Genomic DNA, 17,063 nt, shown 5'->3' on the forward strand with positions numbered 1-17,063 from the left:
GTGTGTTTCTTCTTGTACATGTTATACTGATTGCACATGTGAAAGAAACTTCTCCCAAACTGCAATTGCAGTTCATGTTCTGTATCACTGGATGGTCGAACATCCCTACAGGCAGTGAAGAGCCAGCAATGAGCAATCAGGACCTTTTAGAGTAAGGCAAGTTTATGGGCAAGAATCAATAAATATATTTAATGAACTTTCCTTAGTTTCAGTTCAGTGACTAGAAGACTGACTTAAGAGGTCTTTTGCCCTCAGAATGCCTTGTATCATATAGGAGTATATCCAAGGGGAAAAATCTAATAGTTACTGCTATTGGTCAGGGAATGACCTGATATAACTGGACTTCAGCTTTTGTCTTTTCAATTATTTTCTGTCTCACATACTGTTATTGGAATGAATAAATTTGCTGAAGTTACCACTAAATATTTAAACAGACTTCTTCTCCATTCTGCAAGTATTTGTGCTTGTAAAATGCTTACAGACTGGGAATTTTGGTAGTATGAAAGACCTTCTTTTTACTTTTGAAGTTCAATTACCATTAAGTACCTGTATTTCTATGCTTTTAGGATTGATATCTTGTAGATATTTGGATTTCTGAAAGTGAACAAGGTAGCAACATCCTGGATTAGAAATAATAATACTCTCTGAAATCCTTTTATTAAGTTATATCTGCTTCCTTTACATTATTCATGTTGCATTATCTGAAACTGCTTAATGCTTTTTGTAAACATAAATAAATCTGAACAAAGAATATTGCTTGCTTAACTCTGTTAGCCAACGATTTTTATGTATCTGGAAGTCATCACAAACTTGATTTTAATAATGTTTTAAACAGGTACAGGTACAATTCAATTGCATTGAAGTCAATGTAGCACAACACATCTATGTGACCATGAAAACTGTACCAAATTACTGCGAAGTCAAGCTGAGTCAGGAATACTATGTTGAAGGTAGGAAAGCATCTTCAACCAGATGTTTTACAAGAAACATCTTGTCAAAGGAAAACCACAAACCAAACCACAAAACCTAAAAGACAAAGGCAAATCCAAATCACATTCTGGGATGCACTGACCTAACTAATGGTAGATCACGTATGCTAGGACCAGTCTTAGTCTACATTTCAGTGATTTTTTGTGTGTACAAATAAAGGTCTTGACTTGCTGTAAAAAACAGAGACCAGAGTTTATATCTATAAGTACATGGAAAACTGAATGACACTATGCATTTGTCCCAGTTGACCTTTTTGTGATTGGCATGTTCTCTTCCTCTGCCCACAGGTTTGGCCCTGTGTGCTCTCCATGCATAAGATGGAGTCTCTGCTTCTCTGCATAGTTAGGCCATAGGTGTCTTCAGAGGTTGAGGGAAACTTAATAAGAAAGTATATTGTTTATTTATTTTTACTTTCCTTAACTAGGTATTCTATCACATGTAACTGGAAAAGATGAGGTAGCATTTTTCCATGCTTTTGGGATACAGTGCCTACAAATTTTTTACAAATTGTTCCATGTGCATGCAAAAAGAGATTCAGAACCGCGGTCCAACCAAGATACAGTGTGGCTAGTGGAGACAAGTGCAAAAAATGACATGTGCCCCTTTGTTTAATCCAGTGCCTGGGATTGTCCTGCCTTCCCATCTCCAGAACCCATGGGTGGGCAGCTTTTGCCCTTGACCCTTGGTACGTTGTCATCCCTGCTGCACAGTTTCACACCTTCATAGAGGAAAAGCCTTTTTGTGCTTAAAAAACTTTTAATTTTCTTGATAAATCCTGATTCACTATTGCAGTGTATATGTACTTTTGTAAACAAAGAAGGGGGAAATAATGTTTTATAAAGCCCAGTTTTGAGACACTTTGTGAGGGTGACTGAACAAATAAAAATAGGAAATATTTTTCAGGGGAAAAGATCTGTGTGGGGAAACAAGGACCAAGTGCTGCACAGTAGGGAGCACATTAAGAGCTGATGTAGTGTTCTTAAATCAAAAGTTAATTTTTGGAGATAGAAATATCAGATGTTAGTTCTGAAAGCGTTGCCTGGCTTCTAATTCTGGTAAGTTCCCTGGGAGCTAGATAGAGTGTTTCTTTATCTGTAACCCTGAAGTTAGAATAGAAAAAAATACACAGTTGTTGATAACAGAGAAATGAGTATGGTAAACAACAGGAGTAGGAGCAGGTTTCAAGGAAAGAGTAACTGAAATTAATATTATTATTACTTAAATTATTGTCAGGTACTAGGTAAAGAAGTGCAGTGTTATATCCTAGGTTGCTGTCTCAAACTGCTGATGAGGTTTCCCAGTAGAAACCCTACACTGGCAAGACAACTCCTTAAGGCATGTTGTGATATAATCTCTGCATGCGAAGAGTGATTTTTATTTTTTGTGCTGTTTATCTAGAAGTGAATGTAAATCTGCCCCGAAAAAGGGGGATAAGAGATGGGTTTCCTGCTGGGAAGCTGTTGGATAATTTGACAGTTTATTTACACATTTATATAAATAAAGCACCACTGAGGAAAACTGGCTTCTGTTTTGCAGACTGCAGAAACAGTGATGTAGGAAAATATATTCCAGCTTGTTCAGGTAAGCTGATCTTCTTATACAGCTTAGAGCTGTGAGATATGTCTGATGACCTACACAATGATAATTTTCATACCTAAATAAGCAGGGGATAAAATTATGATTTCCAACTACCACTACTTATAATTACCATGTAGTTGATAGCTAATGTCCTGGAATATGTGCTTCTCTGTATTGACTTAGAAATGCTACATAGCTGATAAAAATATTGACAGCCTATTTAATACTTAAACTTTTGGAAATAGATTTGTGTCCTTTTTATGTATTTTGGATTGCTGGTTTTAAGTTTTATCTGCAGACAGACCTCATAAGTAGACTAAAATTAGTTTGCTGAACTGCAATCCTGATTTTGGTATATCCATGAATAGAAAAGAAATAAAATATGCCCCCACGTATTGCATTTGCCTAACACAGTTGCACATATCTCTATGTTACAAAATTGCAGTCTTGGGCTAATCAGCTTTTATAGTATTATTAGTGTGTATATTTCATGTATTTGTACAGGCACTACATAAGAATTCAAGTACTAAGATTGAGGTAAAATTGGTAGGTGTCTTGGCTTCTCAGTATTGCAAGTAATTTTTAAAGCTAAATAATATTGAATGAAAATTATTATATCTCAAAAAATAAGAATAAAGGAATATCAGGCTATAAAAATAATAATTTCAGACATCCTAGGTAAGTATCTATAGATGTTGCATTTCATCTCTATTGAGTTAGGAAATATATTATGTACCTTTTATAAATAAATAACAAAATAGAAATATTAGACAAAAAAGAAACAGATGTGATAATTTCATGCTTGAATTTTCTTTTCCAGTTGGAAAGTTTGATTATAATGTAGACAGGACAAGGAAAGTTATAACAGTGAATGTATCCAACTTTCCCCGAGATCAAGATTATTATGTTCGCCTGTGCCACAAATGGTTTACCTGTGAAGATGTTGGGGTGCTTGCTGTGGTAAGTTAAAGCTCACAGAGGTTTGTTGAACTGGTGGGGGATAATTTGTAAATGGCAATGCTCACTAAGGTCACAGTTATAGGAAATGGCCTTCTATAGCTGTGCTTATCTTTATTAAAAGTGATTTACTGTCCTGGATTCATGATTATCTTTTTCATTGCAGATAAAAGGAAAGGAATCTTTCAAATCAGTTTCTCTGAAATATTCTCAGCTACTCCCTTGCCTTTGCATTGAGGTAATGCAGCCTGGAATTTGGTATATACTCGTGTTTCTGATTAAAGAAATTTCATCTGGGATTTGTGCTAAGAAAGGAGAAAGAATTATTTGAAAAAGGCTTTAGACTCAAGTTTTTGACTAAGGCTTGTTTGACCTTCTGATTATGTAAATATAGAACAGATTTTTTAGGAAACGCTAATTAAAACATGGAGATCAGAATAAAATGGGATACAATTTGCATTTATTTATGGAAAGTATTGTGTAAGATTAATTTGACTGGTTATTTGAATAAAAAATGAAATGACAAAATTTAATCTGACTGAATATCAGCATAGCATTTGATATAGTATTGCATGAGTGACTAAAAGAGGAATTGAGGAAGCTGGGAGTGAGAACAAGACTTGTATTGTGGGTAGTACCTAGCTGGAGGACTAACTCAACAACTCCTGTTGAATGGGGCTGTGCTGGTAGGGAAGTTATTTAAGGACCACGCTTAGAGCTGTTCTCATACAAATGTTTTCATCAATGACACGACCACAAAAGATGTTCATGAGATTTGTGATAATGCAGTTGGGAAGTGTAATCAAAATAAAAGAGGGTCAGGGTAATTGCGAGAGACTAGAGGTCTTCATAGGTGACGTAACTAAAGGAGGATGAAGTGTAAAGTATGAAGTGCAAGTTCATGCACTTGCTCTAATGAAAAGAGCTTACTTGCTCTAAGATGTGAGTCCTCATTTAGAAATAACAGTGGAGAAAAAAAATTTGCCTGTAACAGTTCATCACAGGACAATTAAACTAACATGCTTCCATGATATAAACATGAACAAAGATGTAGTGAGTTAGATTATTCTAAGCTAACAGGAAAGTATGGGCAAGGCCTTCTTTGAAATACTGTAAGCAATTCTTGTATCCATATACAAAAAAGCTTAATTCAAATGGAAGATATGCATTAAAAAATCTGGAATGGTTGGGGAATGAAGAGACTGTCTTACACAGGAGATTCAGCGAATGTGTTTCTATTAGCCTGGTAAAACATACACAAAGAGAAAATACAGACCGGAAGGGTCACTGATAAGGAAAAATAACAGGTTTTTTTTAAGCTAAAGGATTCTTCCCACAAGACTAAATGGGGATAAACTTCATTCTGTGAATATATTCTGGATAGTTACAGATTTTTTTCTTCTGATAACATGAGAAGTGAGATTTTGGAATATCTTTCACAGAAAGGAATAAAAAGTCACAAAACAATTTAAAATGATCTTGATAAGGTAGAAAGGTACTATGTGAACCTAGTTTCTCAGTGAATTCTGGGGCAGGATTCACCCTGTGGATTAAGATACCTAAATGTAGATGTCCAGATATAGATATCTACATTTGAATTAGGTGTTCAAACACTAAAAGTCAATGGAGATTAATGCTGTCAGTTGTTCAACTAACCAAATGTATATGGCTCTTTTGGGATGAGCTGGACTGCACTGTAGATTCCATTGGCTGTGTATGACTCAGAAATAGTAGGAATGTAGTTTTAGATGGGATTATCTTAGTTCATCAGCTCCAATGATCCTAATGCTGAGCAGAAAAAAAAAATAGTGCAAAATGTCTTTTAAAAATCTGCTTCCAAAACTTTCTAATAAACATAGAATCTTTATCTTTGGTGGAAATGTTTTCTGTCACGCTCTGCCTGAAACGCTGAAAGTGCGTGTGTCTGAGAATCTCTAACTAATGGCCACTTTTTGGGTTGTAGGGTTGGCTGGCAGTTCCAGATGCAAGGAGGATACAACTTTGCCCCTTTGAAAATGGCAAGTACTGTGTAACTACTCTTTATATGAGTGATTTTCAGCATCTCCAGTAGTATGTCACAATTTAAAATTAATCTAAAATGAAAATCACATATTGCAAAATTCAAGGAAATCATCATAATGGTTGGTTTTACTGTGGGTAGATGAAATAACTTACATTCAGACCAAATCGTTTACCAAGTTCATGCCAACATAAATACTAAGTTGCTTTCTAGTCATTTTCCACATTTTCCTACATCACACACAAACTGGCCAGAAGGTCAGCTTTGAAGTGCTGATGTGAGAAGAGGGCTTCAAGGAGACATTTGAAGAAGGTGTCCGACACCCAATTTACAGGAGGGAGCAGGACATTGATAAAGGAGACAATTAACTGAATATGGGAGTTCCCATGCTTAATGGGAAATTATTCACACAGGATGTTCCAGCAAAGTCAGAATTTGGTCTGAGATGACAGCTGAAAATGAAATTGCCATATGACATAGATCTTGAGTGAAAGTTTTCCAGGCAAAGAGAAAAAAAGTATAGCCTGAAAAAGTGTTTTATTGTGTTAAGTCTAAGCTTTTGGTTTAAAGCACATGTAGAGGTACCAGACTTATGAACAGTTTTGATTAATTTGTGGACATCTTGAATAATGTTTCCCCTCTTTGTGCACAGAGACGAAGGCACTGTGGGATAATGTTGTTTATAACCCATTGACACAAACCCTAGCCTGGGAGCCAGTCTGTCCTGTACTTGTCGTGGTTAACCTGTGCAGGTTTGTGAAGTCCAACGACCACTGTGAAGATATAGAGAACTCTTCCAAAAATTCACCCGAGAAAGTAAGAGCTATGCTGATTAATTCAAACTGTGAGATTGAAGGTCAATGCCAAAGGCATAATGTGAAAAGCTAGACTTTGGAATAAGAGCAATTGCAAATTCCTCTCTTCTCTGATACTTAGAACTATTCATAATCACAGTCTGTTCTTGTGTGCTATTCACATAATTTATTCAGAATGGTCACTGACTCACTATTAAGAAATAAAAAGTGGAGCTGACTGGGCAGCTAGTAATGTTTGCGAAATTCTTTGGGGTAAATAGGATCTGCTTTTCATTTTTAGTAAAGACATGATTAATCTATCCTGACTTTGCTGTCTAAAAGATAGGTGTTCAAGTCTATGCTATTCATGTCAGATTCCTTTTAATGTAAGGGAAACAGACATATTGAGAGGACAACTGTTCTCATCTAAAAATAGGCATAATAGAAATATTGGAGGGATTTCTATCTGAGAGAAATAGAATAGACAAGAGCCTATTGTGATTAGATCAGATTTGGATATTTAACATTTAGACACCTAAAGTGTAAGTGAGACAAAGCTAAATCTCTTTAACTCTTACTGGTGGCATAACAGCACTTTGGCAGGGAACAATTTCACATTGAAAAGTAGGTTTCAGGCTTTCTGATTGTGGAGAGAGTACAGTAAACTTAAAGCAACAACTGAAAAGGCAAATAAAATCAAATAAAGTTCTTAATTTTTGAAACTTTCTGATTACTATTATTCTGATGATGTGATTGGGGAGGGGATGGGGCTGACTCAAGACTGTTGAATGCTTTTTTGATTAGGAACTCCTGGCCAAGTGTTTAGTGATTGCTCAGATGCACTATTTTATGAGTTTCAAGAAAGCTTTGATCTTGAAAAAACCAAATTATTTTAATTTTACACATCTGAGTGATCCCTGTGGGATTAGTCATCTGCTGACAACGAGCACAACTCATTGCTTGCAGGAGAGAAAAATAAAATAAAATAAAATAAAGCTAAAATTTAGTTTGACTGGTAATGGTTATATCTGTTACCCAGAACAGAGCCCAAGGTCAGTTTATTACAGCAAATGAGTGTTTTTCTCTATTTACTCATTCATTTAGCAGCTGGATATTAATATTAATCACAGAATCGCAGAGTGCCCTGAGTTCTAAGGAAGCCACAGGTATCATCAACATTCATGGACAGAATGAATTCCCCATTTATCTAGTTAATTCTAAAAAATTTGATATTGACATTTGTCCACTTGATGAACTGTAACCCCAAAACCCATCTCTGTAGTGTACTGGAGACTACTGTAGACTCCCCAGAGAGTGCCAGCTCCCCCAGTACATCCACACAAGGCCACACACTCTAAAACTGCACATGTACTGACAGGCTCAAAAGCTGCATCACTGCTCTCTCTGTGGCTTTCTCTGCTGACGACAATGCTGTCTCCCAGTCTGAGTGCACTACTACAGAAGTATTGTAGACATACCCCAGGACATTATGTCCTCAAAAAATGTTACAGGAAAGAGATGTTTGGCCATGATGTCATGTGCTGTGCTCAGCCACTTGGGCAACAGTGTTTATTTCAGTAGGATCACTTATAGGGATAGTAATTGTTTACATGAGACAAGGCTTTTTAAGGTGTTGTAAATCAATAAAACAACAGATTGCCTAAGTGGATGTCTAAAATTCAGTCTATGTTTAACTGTTGTGGAAGAGGGATATGGAAATTTGAAAAATTTCCGAACCTATGGTGGAACATTTTGGGGTGTATGTTTAAATGTTCTGCTGAATTGTTGATGAGTAGTAAATAAGGGACTGAAACAAGATGTAATCAGAATTTTGCACATGAGCCACTGTGGAATCAATTAATTTAGCTCTAGTGGGTCAGGCAATTTATTCAGTAATCCAAAGTAACTTTTGTTTCTTTACTTACTATTTTGTCTGATTAACTTCCTGGGATGTTTATAAACAAACCAGTTCCTTTCTCAGGAATCAAAGCATGAAAATTTTGGGTAGTTGATTTTGTGAAATTAGTTAATGAAACTAGCTAATGCTGAGTGCTCTCTCTTCAAGCAGGTTAAATATTCTCGTGTGGACACTCACCCGAGACTTTGCATGAAGGTAAAGGAATTTCTTCGTACAACACATACTAACTGCCCTCTTTCCATCAGCTTTAAAAAAAATGAGCTGCTACTGGTTTTTAGGATCAATATTTTGTTTCATAGCTCTGATGTATGGGAACTAAGAATGAAGGAAATATGAAAGATTAGATTAGAAGGTGATTGTTTTGGAAGTGCTGCAGCAATGGTAGATAGGACACAAGTCAGATTGTGCCTTGTGTCTTCTCTGCTTAAGAAAAGCAGCAAAAAATGTTTTCAGTCAATGCAAACTCTGAAGAATGCACTAAACTTAAGGTATAAAGTTTTCCATGTTAAATACTTGAAAATAAAATGATTAATGCAGTACATTTACTGGAGTACCGTACTGTTGTAGCTGAGGAAGAAAAAGTCACATAAGGTTAATATTGACATATTATTGTTTTTTTTTAGATTACTTTCAAGTCAGTGTAATCACATGTTTCTGTAAAATATGCCTGTCTATAAATACTTGAAGAATTGGGGGACCTAATTTAAGTGAAGTATTGGAAGATACCATAGAGCAGGAAAGCTGCAAATTAATCTCCTGCAACTTTCTGGAATTCCCTGATCATCACTTTTTTTGCCATAGATTGACATGAAAAATTGAGTTTTTCTAATAGATTTCTCTGCTTTCAGTTTACAACCAAACGAGGCACTTGGATTAAATGTCCTTTTGCTCATGGGGAATTTCCAGGTAAATATATTTTTTAAAATTTCATAATATTATATTGCAAAAAATATTTAAATCAGTCACTAGATATGAGTCTTTTCTGTTAAGTGAGATGTATTCACAACACTGCAGCTTGTAAATTAAGTCAAAGGGATTTGACAGCTTGTTACTTCTGTGTATCTCCAGTAGATCAAGTGTTTATCAGTAAAAAAAGTAACTTGTGGGAATCAAAATAATTGCTTGCATATCATTTGATGGCACTTAACTAATACAAAAGGCTTTTATTTTAGACATAACAATTTAGAATGCTATATATGATCCTTGTACATCTAAAAGTAAGTCTTTTCCTCTAATATCAGCTTGGAAAATGAGAACTGTTGCAGCTGCAGAACAAATACAAGTTTTCTTCACATCCCAAACCAAGGCACAGTTCTCAGTGCTTGTGTGTAACAGGACACAGATGGCCTCGTGTGAATCTCTTGGGATGCACCATTCAGTCTCTGTGGTTTGTATATACTCTTTCTTAAACACTGTAAGACTTTTAAACATATCTAACAACATTCATTTATTATTCCATTTATCACTCTGCAGCTTGAATGCATTAATAAACCCATGCATGTACATATTGGAACAATTACTGGAACATTTTTAAAGCATGTAGTTCTAATTCTGATCTCACACTGACACAAGAAATAAAGATCCTGAGGTCAAATGAGTCACATCAAAGGAAGTGACTATTGAGCGGAACATTAATATTCTTTTAACATAATTTTTGCACTGTAGTATTTGTATGATGTATATAAGCAAATGTTACTGTCAGTATCTCATATATGGTTCACTGATAAAGCTGACCTGGAAAATCTCACATCATGAAATGTGAGACTTGAGACATCAATCCATGGTGAGCTTGAGCCACTCTAAATCCACAGCTGCCACAACAAACTCAACATGCAAAAAAGGTAAATTTTTGGCTGAATTACCTTTTTGAGCCAGCTGACCGTGACTACACAACTGCTTCTTCCAACACCATGGAGACAGAGAGGGAAAAGATTATGGGGGGTGAGATTTCTGTTTCAGACAGCAGCTAGTCATGAAACAGAAGACTAACTGCTCTCTTGCCACTAAGCCTGTACCTCACACATTTTCAGTGCAGCACTGTGGCTTGCCCTTGCCCTTCAACTCTGCATATCAGAGTTATATTGTTGGCCCAACTTGGAAAGTGAGGTCAAAGAGAAGAAGAGTGGCCATAGCAATATTTTACAAATAGGAGAGTATTAGCAGGATAAGTCCTAGGAGCTACTAGGACCTCTATGTTGAAAGACAGCCTGGCTCCTCAGTAGTCTTAGGGCCACCCCTAAATGTGTGCTCCTGCTGTCTGCTCCAGTGGCCAGGTATATGAGATGTCATATGATGGATTTTGAGAAAGTTGAGAAATCCAGTCGTTGTGATTGTTACTCCTGACTGTGCCCACTGACCTCACTCTGCTCTAGGGGGATGTGCTTTAGAAGACACAAGCATGTCATAGCTCCTATACCTGTCCTTTCTTTAAGATGTAACTCAGCTGTACTTCCTTGCCACTTTTTTCAGGGACACACTGGAACTGTGACTTTCTCAAATACTTCTGATACATTGAGTGAGCAGGTTGCACATACCAGAGAGAAACAGGCAGCTGTGAATAAGGACTTCTTAAACTCAAAGGGCTGGACACTGAATGCTGAATGTATTTTCTAATGAAGCAGTTCCACCTCTGGTGATGAATGTAACAGAGGAGCTGTTAAAAGCAGTTTCTCAACTCAGCTTTGCTTCTCAAGCTGAGGACAGGCTTAAGTGGAAGATGATAACTTGCTCCTCTAGGAGATCCCAGAGCTGAATAATCATGGGAAAGGCCTGGGCAAAACCAGCTATCCTGATCAACACAGGTCAGAGAAGGCATCAGTTGTGATACCAAGAGTCTGTCCTAATGGGAAAAGGTATCTTGAGAAATGCTGTATTACTGGCAGAGATGAAGATCTCTATGGTAGGGTTGTCAACATTATGTTCAGGGAACAGACAGTAGCACTTCCCTTCAAGTAGATTACTTCACATGAAGATTGTGGAGTCTAGACTTTCTGGTTTTAAAGTTTCCCTGTGTGAATTGCTAAGTGAGAGGGGTAGTGGTGGCACCAGTAAATCACAGTTAGTTATTGAAGTGTGTTTTTCATGAAGGGCATTTGAAATTTATTTAAAAATGCTGTCTTCTTCCTTCTGGTACAAAGCTGTAATGTCTTCACTACCATGACAGTCCCCACATGTGCCCACATAAATCATGTACAGTTCCTGTCTCAACACTATGAGCAGTATACACAAAGTTTTCATCAAGACCTAGCTCTGTGTTCCCAGAAACCAGTGTTCATTCTCTACCTCATAACACCTGATCAGTTGTGCTCAAAATATATATTCACCTAATTTCCCCCAAATTATTTCAGGAGTTTTCCACACTGAAGAGAGTGGAGTAGGATTCATAGCTGTTATTTTGAGGACAAACCGTAATCAATCAAATGTGAAGTGTCAGACCAGTCATTTAGGACAATTTTACCCTAAGGCTCAACTTGTTCTCTGCATACAATGGGATGGGAAGTCCAGAAGAACTGTAAAGAAAGGGTCATTCCTTCAAAGATGGGAAGGGTGTCCTCCTTATGATCCTCCATGAAATGCAGGAACATTAGCTCTCTTCCTGTGCTGCTACATTCTTCTTGGCAAAACTACACCCGCTGCTTATTGTCATTGTGATCTGGGGTTATCTCTGAAAATAAATAACCTTCCATTAATTTCCTGACACAGCAGAACATGTAGCATTATTGGCAAACAAAACGAAGTGCTGGAGAGATACAATATGTTTTCATTGTTCCATGGTACAGAAAATAGTATTTTTCAATTTCTTTTTTTTTTTTTTTAATTAGGGAGATTCTGTATCTATCACTGTGTCACAGGAAATGTGTGGGTCAACAATTTGCATTCAGGTATGTGTCTGTACAAAATAAACAAATAATTAAAAAAACCAAAAAGGAAAAGAAAAGAAAACCAGCAGGTACTCTCATTGCTTTCTCCTTCCAGCCAAATCTAATTACTGTGCAAATGGAGTTGGCAAAGAGCATTATTTATAGCTTGATGTGCTGCCACCACCTCTCATCGAGATGACATTAATTAACAGAGAAGTTGCTCTCCATGATCTTGATCCTTTGGTAGTAGCAGATAAAGGGATATCATCAGGATATTGCTAATTCTCTCTTTATATATTCCTTCACAATAAAAAGTTCCAAGCTATCACATGATCCAATGAATTTTTAAAAAACTGACATTAACTAGAAAAGGTGAGGCATATAGCAAACAGCACAGCAAGTGCATGGTGTGCTGGAATTACCACTCCTCAAAGAAGACCTGAGCAAATTATTTCTGATATTTTTGCACACTGTTTTCATAGCTGAACTTTATTAAGACAACATTAATAGAAAATGAGCATGAAGCTGATAGGTTTATTCCTCTCTGGAGTTAATGTTCCCAACAGATACCAGGAGAAAAGAGACTGATGGCCAGAGCTGCAGGGCTCCCAGCAGCTGCCCTGGAAGGCCCTTGTCAGCTTCACTTTCTGCTTCTAGGAAGAAAGTGGCAAGATCAAAGTGAGGTTGGCAAGAGCCTTCTGAGTAATGAGAGTTGTTGTTCTCTCCCTAATGAGAAATCAAATTTGGTGGTAATACACAGATACAGTTCTCCCTCCCCAAATAATGATTAGAGACCTAAAAGTGATTGCAATTCACTAAATATACACTAGACCATCAGTCTATTTAAAAACATTAAAACTGCGGCTGCTTGAGTAAGCTAATAAAGCAACCTCATTTTGTCAACACAAGTATTTAGTAACAGTTCTGCTGAAAGTGGAATAATGCTCAATTCTTTCTTTTAAAAGGGTTGGAGAACAGATGTAGATTACTCGGTTCCATTGCAGATCTGTGATACCTACTGTGGTAAGTATGCATGATAACAAAAGAAGCATTAGGTCTTGATTTTATAGAAGAGAACATCTCAGGTGATATGTGTTTCCACTGGAAAACTGCTGTGGGATTCACCTGGATGAATGTAGATGTCTGCATGAGAGCTAGATGTGCTCAGCTTCCTTTATAGACAATGGACTCCTACACCTCAACTAGCTTTCAGTTAGCTAGTGTAAGGGCAACTTGTGTGGCTGCCTGCTGCCTCTGCTTTCTGGGTGAATTTTCCATCCTGTGCCAAGTTCTGCGTGCCACACCTATCTTTACCTTGCTGTCTGTACATGAGGTAACTAGTTAAAAACACTCTTTGGCAAGTAGACACACAATGCTCTCATTGCAGTGATTGCAGCACAGCTCTACTGTCAGTTCCCCACCTCTGCAAATGGGACAGTAGCACATCCCTTCACTGCAGAAGTACACTGAGGATATTATTACTATTTGAGGTACACTCAGATACACCTATGAAGTCAGAATATTCTGAAATCTCCAAGCCCTGATAGTAAGGCATTGTAGAAGTTGGTGAGTTCAGAGCACTATAAGGTTTATGGTGAAGAGGGCAGGAGTGGATTGACTAGTTTAGAACTAAAAAGTCTAAAAGTAGTCAAGTGGAGAGAAGGCTCAATCTCAGCATTGCGAAACCTCCCCAATCCCACGCAAACAGCCAACCTCCCCTCCCAGTTCATTCTAAACACAGTGATTCCTATGACAGTTTTTTTTCCTGTTGTCTGAAAACACCTGTCAGTTAACTACAGCTTCAGATTTGGAAGCCAGGTACTGAAAAAGGAGGGGGTTTGGATTTGAAATCTGAATGTAGTTCCCTGTGCAAACGCTTGTATAATGGTAGTTCAGGTTTCTTTTCCGCTGAAAAACTCATAACAAACCCTTTAATCAGAGTGTTGTGGTTCATGTAGTCTGGATACAATTTTTTACTCATATTTTCCATTTAACAAATGGGAAGGCTATGACAAAAGCATGTAAAATATTGAAAGGCTCCAGAGATAGCAGTCTGGGAATTCCCCTACACCTTGTAGTAGGAGAGAAGGGGCCTCTGTATTACACTGAGAACTAACTAAAGAGGTTTCTGGGCACAGTATTGGATTTGAATGTTGAACCTCTTGTCACAAGTTTGTTTTATTTTCTGATAAGGAATTTGTGGAGATTCAGAAAAAAATCTGAGAAACTTTGCACTTCTCATGACTATCATACGTGTAACATGTGATCACTCTGTTTGTTGTACATTAACCTCATGCTTCATGGATTCTTAAATGCTTATTTTCTATATCAAAGATAATTCTTAAGCACTAGTTTGTTAAAATGAAGAGATGATGGAAGTTTCTTAAAGATGTCACTGAGGGTGACAATTCTTAAATTGGGATACTATTGTGTTTGGACCTAAGAAAAACAATACACATAAAGGTGAAGGGAATATTAAACTTCAGATTTGTCCCTAATTTGTGAAAATATGGATTATACAAAGTGTCAAAACAAATGACATTTAATCTTATAATGCCATAGTAAAAATATTTACTGCATACCTCTTTGTAAAATAGTGATGTACATTCTTACGTATTACTGCTAAAGATACCAAGCAGCATCAGTGTCCAAAAGACCCACGATGTTATTAACATGTATTTTGTTACTGAAAACCAATATTCCCCTGATAACAACATCTATTATAAAACCATCATGGTGGCTGCTCTATTTCCAGCTGCAAGAAAAGCTTTCTGGCATATAGAATGCATTAGTCTGCAATTCATTGCATTTTTCTGTAAGTAACTGTGCTTGGGGAATTAGAACGGCTTAGGCTTATTTGCTCTACAAAGGATGGAAAATAATGTAGAGGATTTTGCATTTAGTAGCATTGACTTAGAGGCAAAATTTTGTGCTCTTTTTAAATGTTATGTTTACTCTGGCCACTTTTCTGGATTCCATTTAAAATAGCCAAGCATTCTGAGACATTATTTGACTTCTTAAGAAAGAAACTGATCTGTCCTGAATGAAACAATAACCCAAAACAGTTACTGTGAGAATAAATATGTGAATCATAATGGAAACAAATGGCAACCTACATTTGAACTTGTTCCTTCAGGTTTTCATGGTCAAGCGCATGGTGATGGAAGCCCAGCAAAGGTCATGACACACAGGTACCCATCCAATGTTGCTTAAAACATTGAGAGCTGATAGAGTTGTTAATCCTGAAAAAATATCACTGGCCTCTCTGTGAAGCAATGTCTGAGTGAATTTTGTGTTAGCCAGAAGGAATATCAGGTTCTTAACTTTCCCTTTTCCTTGTCCTCACTGAAGACATTCCTTGCTTCTGTGCTCTCTCTTCCTCTTGCTCTCTCTCTGTTGCATCACAGTGCAGCCTGGCATCAGAGGTAGCTGCCTTGCTGCCAAGGAGAGGACAAAGGGAGATAAATAACAAGTGGAAATGAGAAGTTTGTAAAGTAACAAGGCAACCTTCAAGAGCCCTGGAACAAGCTCAGATTTGCTGTGCATGATGTTCACATTATTAGCACCTGTCCCTGCTTTCTCCCTGACATTTGCAGGCTGATCAATCAATTCCCTCTGTGGGGATTGATCAGCTTATTAGACGTCTGCTCAGCTGTTCCAGTGCCTCTTTTTAGTCCTTTGCAAAACACCTATCCAGGGCTATAGACAAATCAGTTATTAATGCAGCCCATGGTGGTATGATTTGGTAGACCTTGAGCTCTTAAAAATTCTCTTCCTTTGGGAATACCCTTTCAGAGCTAGCCTAGAAGACTGGGAGCAACCTAGGACTTCAGAGAGAGTAGAGATGCTCTAAAAAGCCCTTGAGCAAAGATGGGAAAAAGATGCAGCCTTGCAAAAGCTATGCAAATCATGTGGTCGAGGAGCAGTTGGCATCCTTGTTTTGAGGCAGCCTTTGGCTTTTCTCTTGTCAGAAGACACCATTCAGAATAAAGCATCTTGGTTTTGTTCATTTGAGCACTGTTTAAACTCTGACATTGAAGTCTAGGCAAATGGTTTGATTTGTTATTTAACTCCAACTAAAAATGCAATGAACTTTTTCACACTTTAGAGAAAAAAACCCTCAACAATATCCTTCCCTCTTCTGTTTTTCCCCTAGAATGAAGAGTGTGCATTCCTTGCATTGAATTTCACAACACGTTTTCAAGGTCCTCAGTATATTCTCAACATCAAGTTGTGTTTTGGTGCAACTTGCAAGTCTTGTCTAACTGGTCATCTCCTGTGTTTATAGTTTGTGCCAATTACTGTGAGATTATTCTCAGAGTGAAGAATTTAGCAAGTTGAGCCTATTTTAACATGACCAAAAGAAGATGGATTATGATTCCTTATTTCCCAGTATTTAAAAACAAAAATCTTAGATCACTTAGAGAATCGGGTTCACATTTTCTGTCTAAAGTAGTATTTTATATAAAATATGCTATAAATGAGTACTTTTGTAGTACTCTGTGTACTTATAGAACAAATATTTCAGATGTTCTTATTTGTAGCCTTCATTTTTAAAACATAAGTAAAAGTTTTTGAGAAATGAATGGAGGAAGTTTTCTAAGATTTGTTACATTATTCTTCTTCATAACTGCCTTTGTTTTCTGATGCCATTCTGATGACCTCACCATGACAGACCATATTCCTTAAATATATCTACCATCTGCTTTCTGTATTTGCATTTGTGTTTAACTTGGAAATAATTTTCCTATTTGTCTGAGGTGGTATATGTCTTTGGTTTGATAGCTATTTAAACCTGCTTTGTGGAAATCCAGCCTAGAAGGAAATCGTATAATGGAAAGAATTGGAATATTTTTTTCCCATTATATCAGTATTTATACTCAATCGTTCAGGACAATATTACACACTGTACTGATTATCGAACATTTGGCCTTTATTTCACTGAA

The 17,063-nt window shown here is 37.0% G+C and overlaps 1 protein-coding gene across 1 annotated transcript in view; it reads left to right on the forward strand.

Moving 5' to 3' along the window:
* Positions 1-16,301, forward strand: part of IL17REL (interleukin 17 receptor E-like) — a 38,753-nt gene extending 22,452 nt beyond the window's left edge. Inside the window, exons 5-16 of the mRNA XM_009079226.1 lie at positions 836-950; positions 2,527-2,571; positions 3,389-3,528; positions 3,692-3,763; positions 5,489-5,543; positions 6,198-6,361; positions 8,408-8,452; positions 9,106-9,163; positions 9,499-9,644; positions 13,083-13,140; positions 15,254-15,308; positions 16,274-16,301. Coding sequence (XP_009077474.1) covers positions 836-950; positions 2,527-2,571; positions 3,389-3,528; positions 3,692-3,763; positions 5,489-5,543; positions 6,198-6,361; positions 8,408-8,452; positions 9,106-9,163; positions 9,499-9,644; positions 13,083-13,140; positions 15,254-15,308; positions 16,274-16,301 — 981 coding nt within the window. The remainder of the gene's footprint in view (positions 1-835; positions 951-2,526; positions 2,572-3,388; positions 3,529-3,691; positions 3,764-5,488; positions 5,544-6,197; positions 6,362-8,407; positions 8,453-9,105; positions 9,164-9,498; positions 9,645-13,082; positions 13,141-15,253; positions 15,309-16,273) is intronic.
* The last annotated feature ends 762 nt before the right edge of the window (positions 16,302-17,063 follow it).

Source organism: Acanthisitta chloris, unplaced genomic scaffold, assembly GCF_000695815.1.
Source record: "Acanthisitta chloris isolate BGI_N310 unplaced genomic scaffold, ASM69581v1 scaffold5917, whole genome shotgun sequence".
NCBI lineage: Eukaryota > Metazoa > Chordata > Aves > Passeriformes > Acanthisittidae > Acanthisitta > Acanthisitta chloris.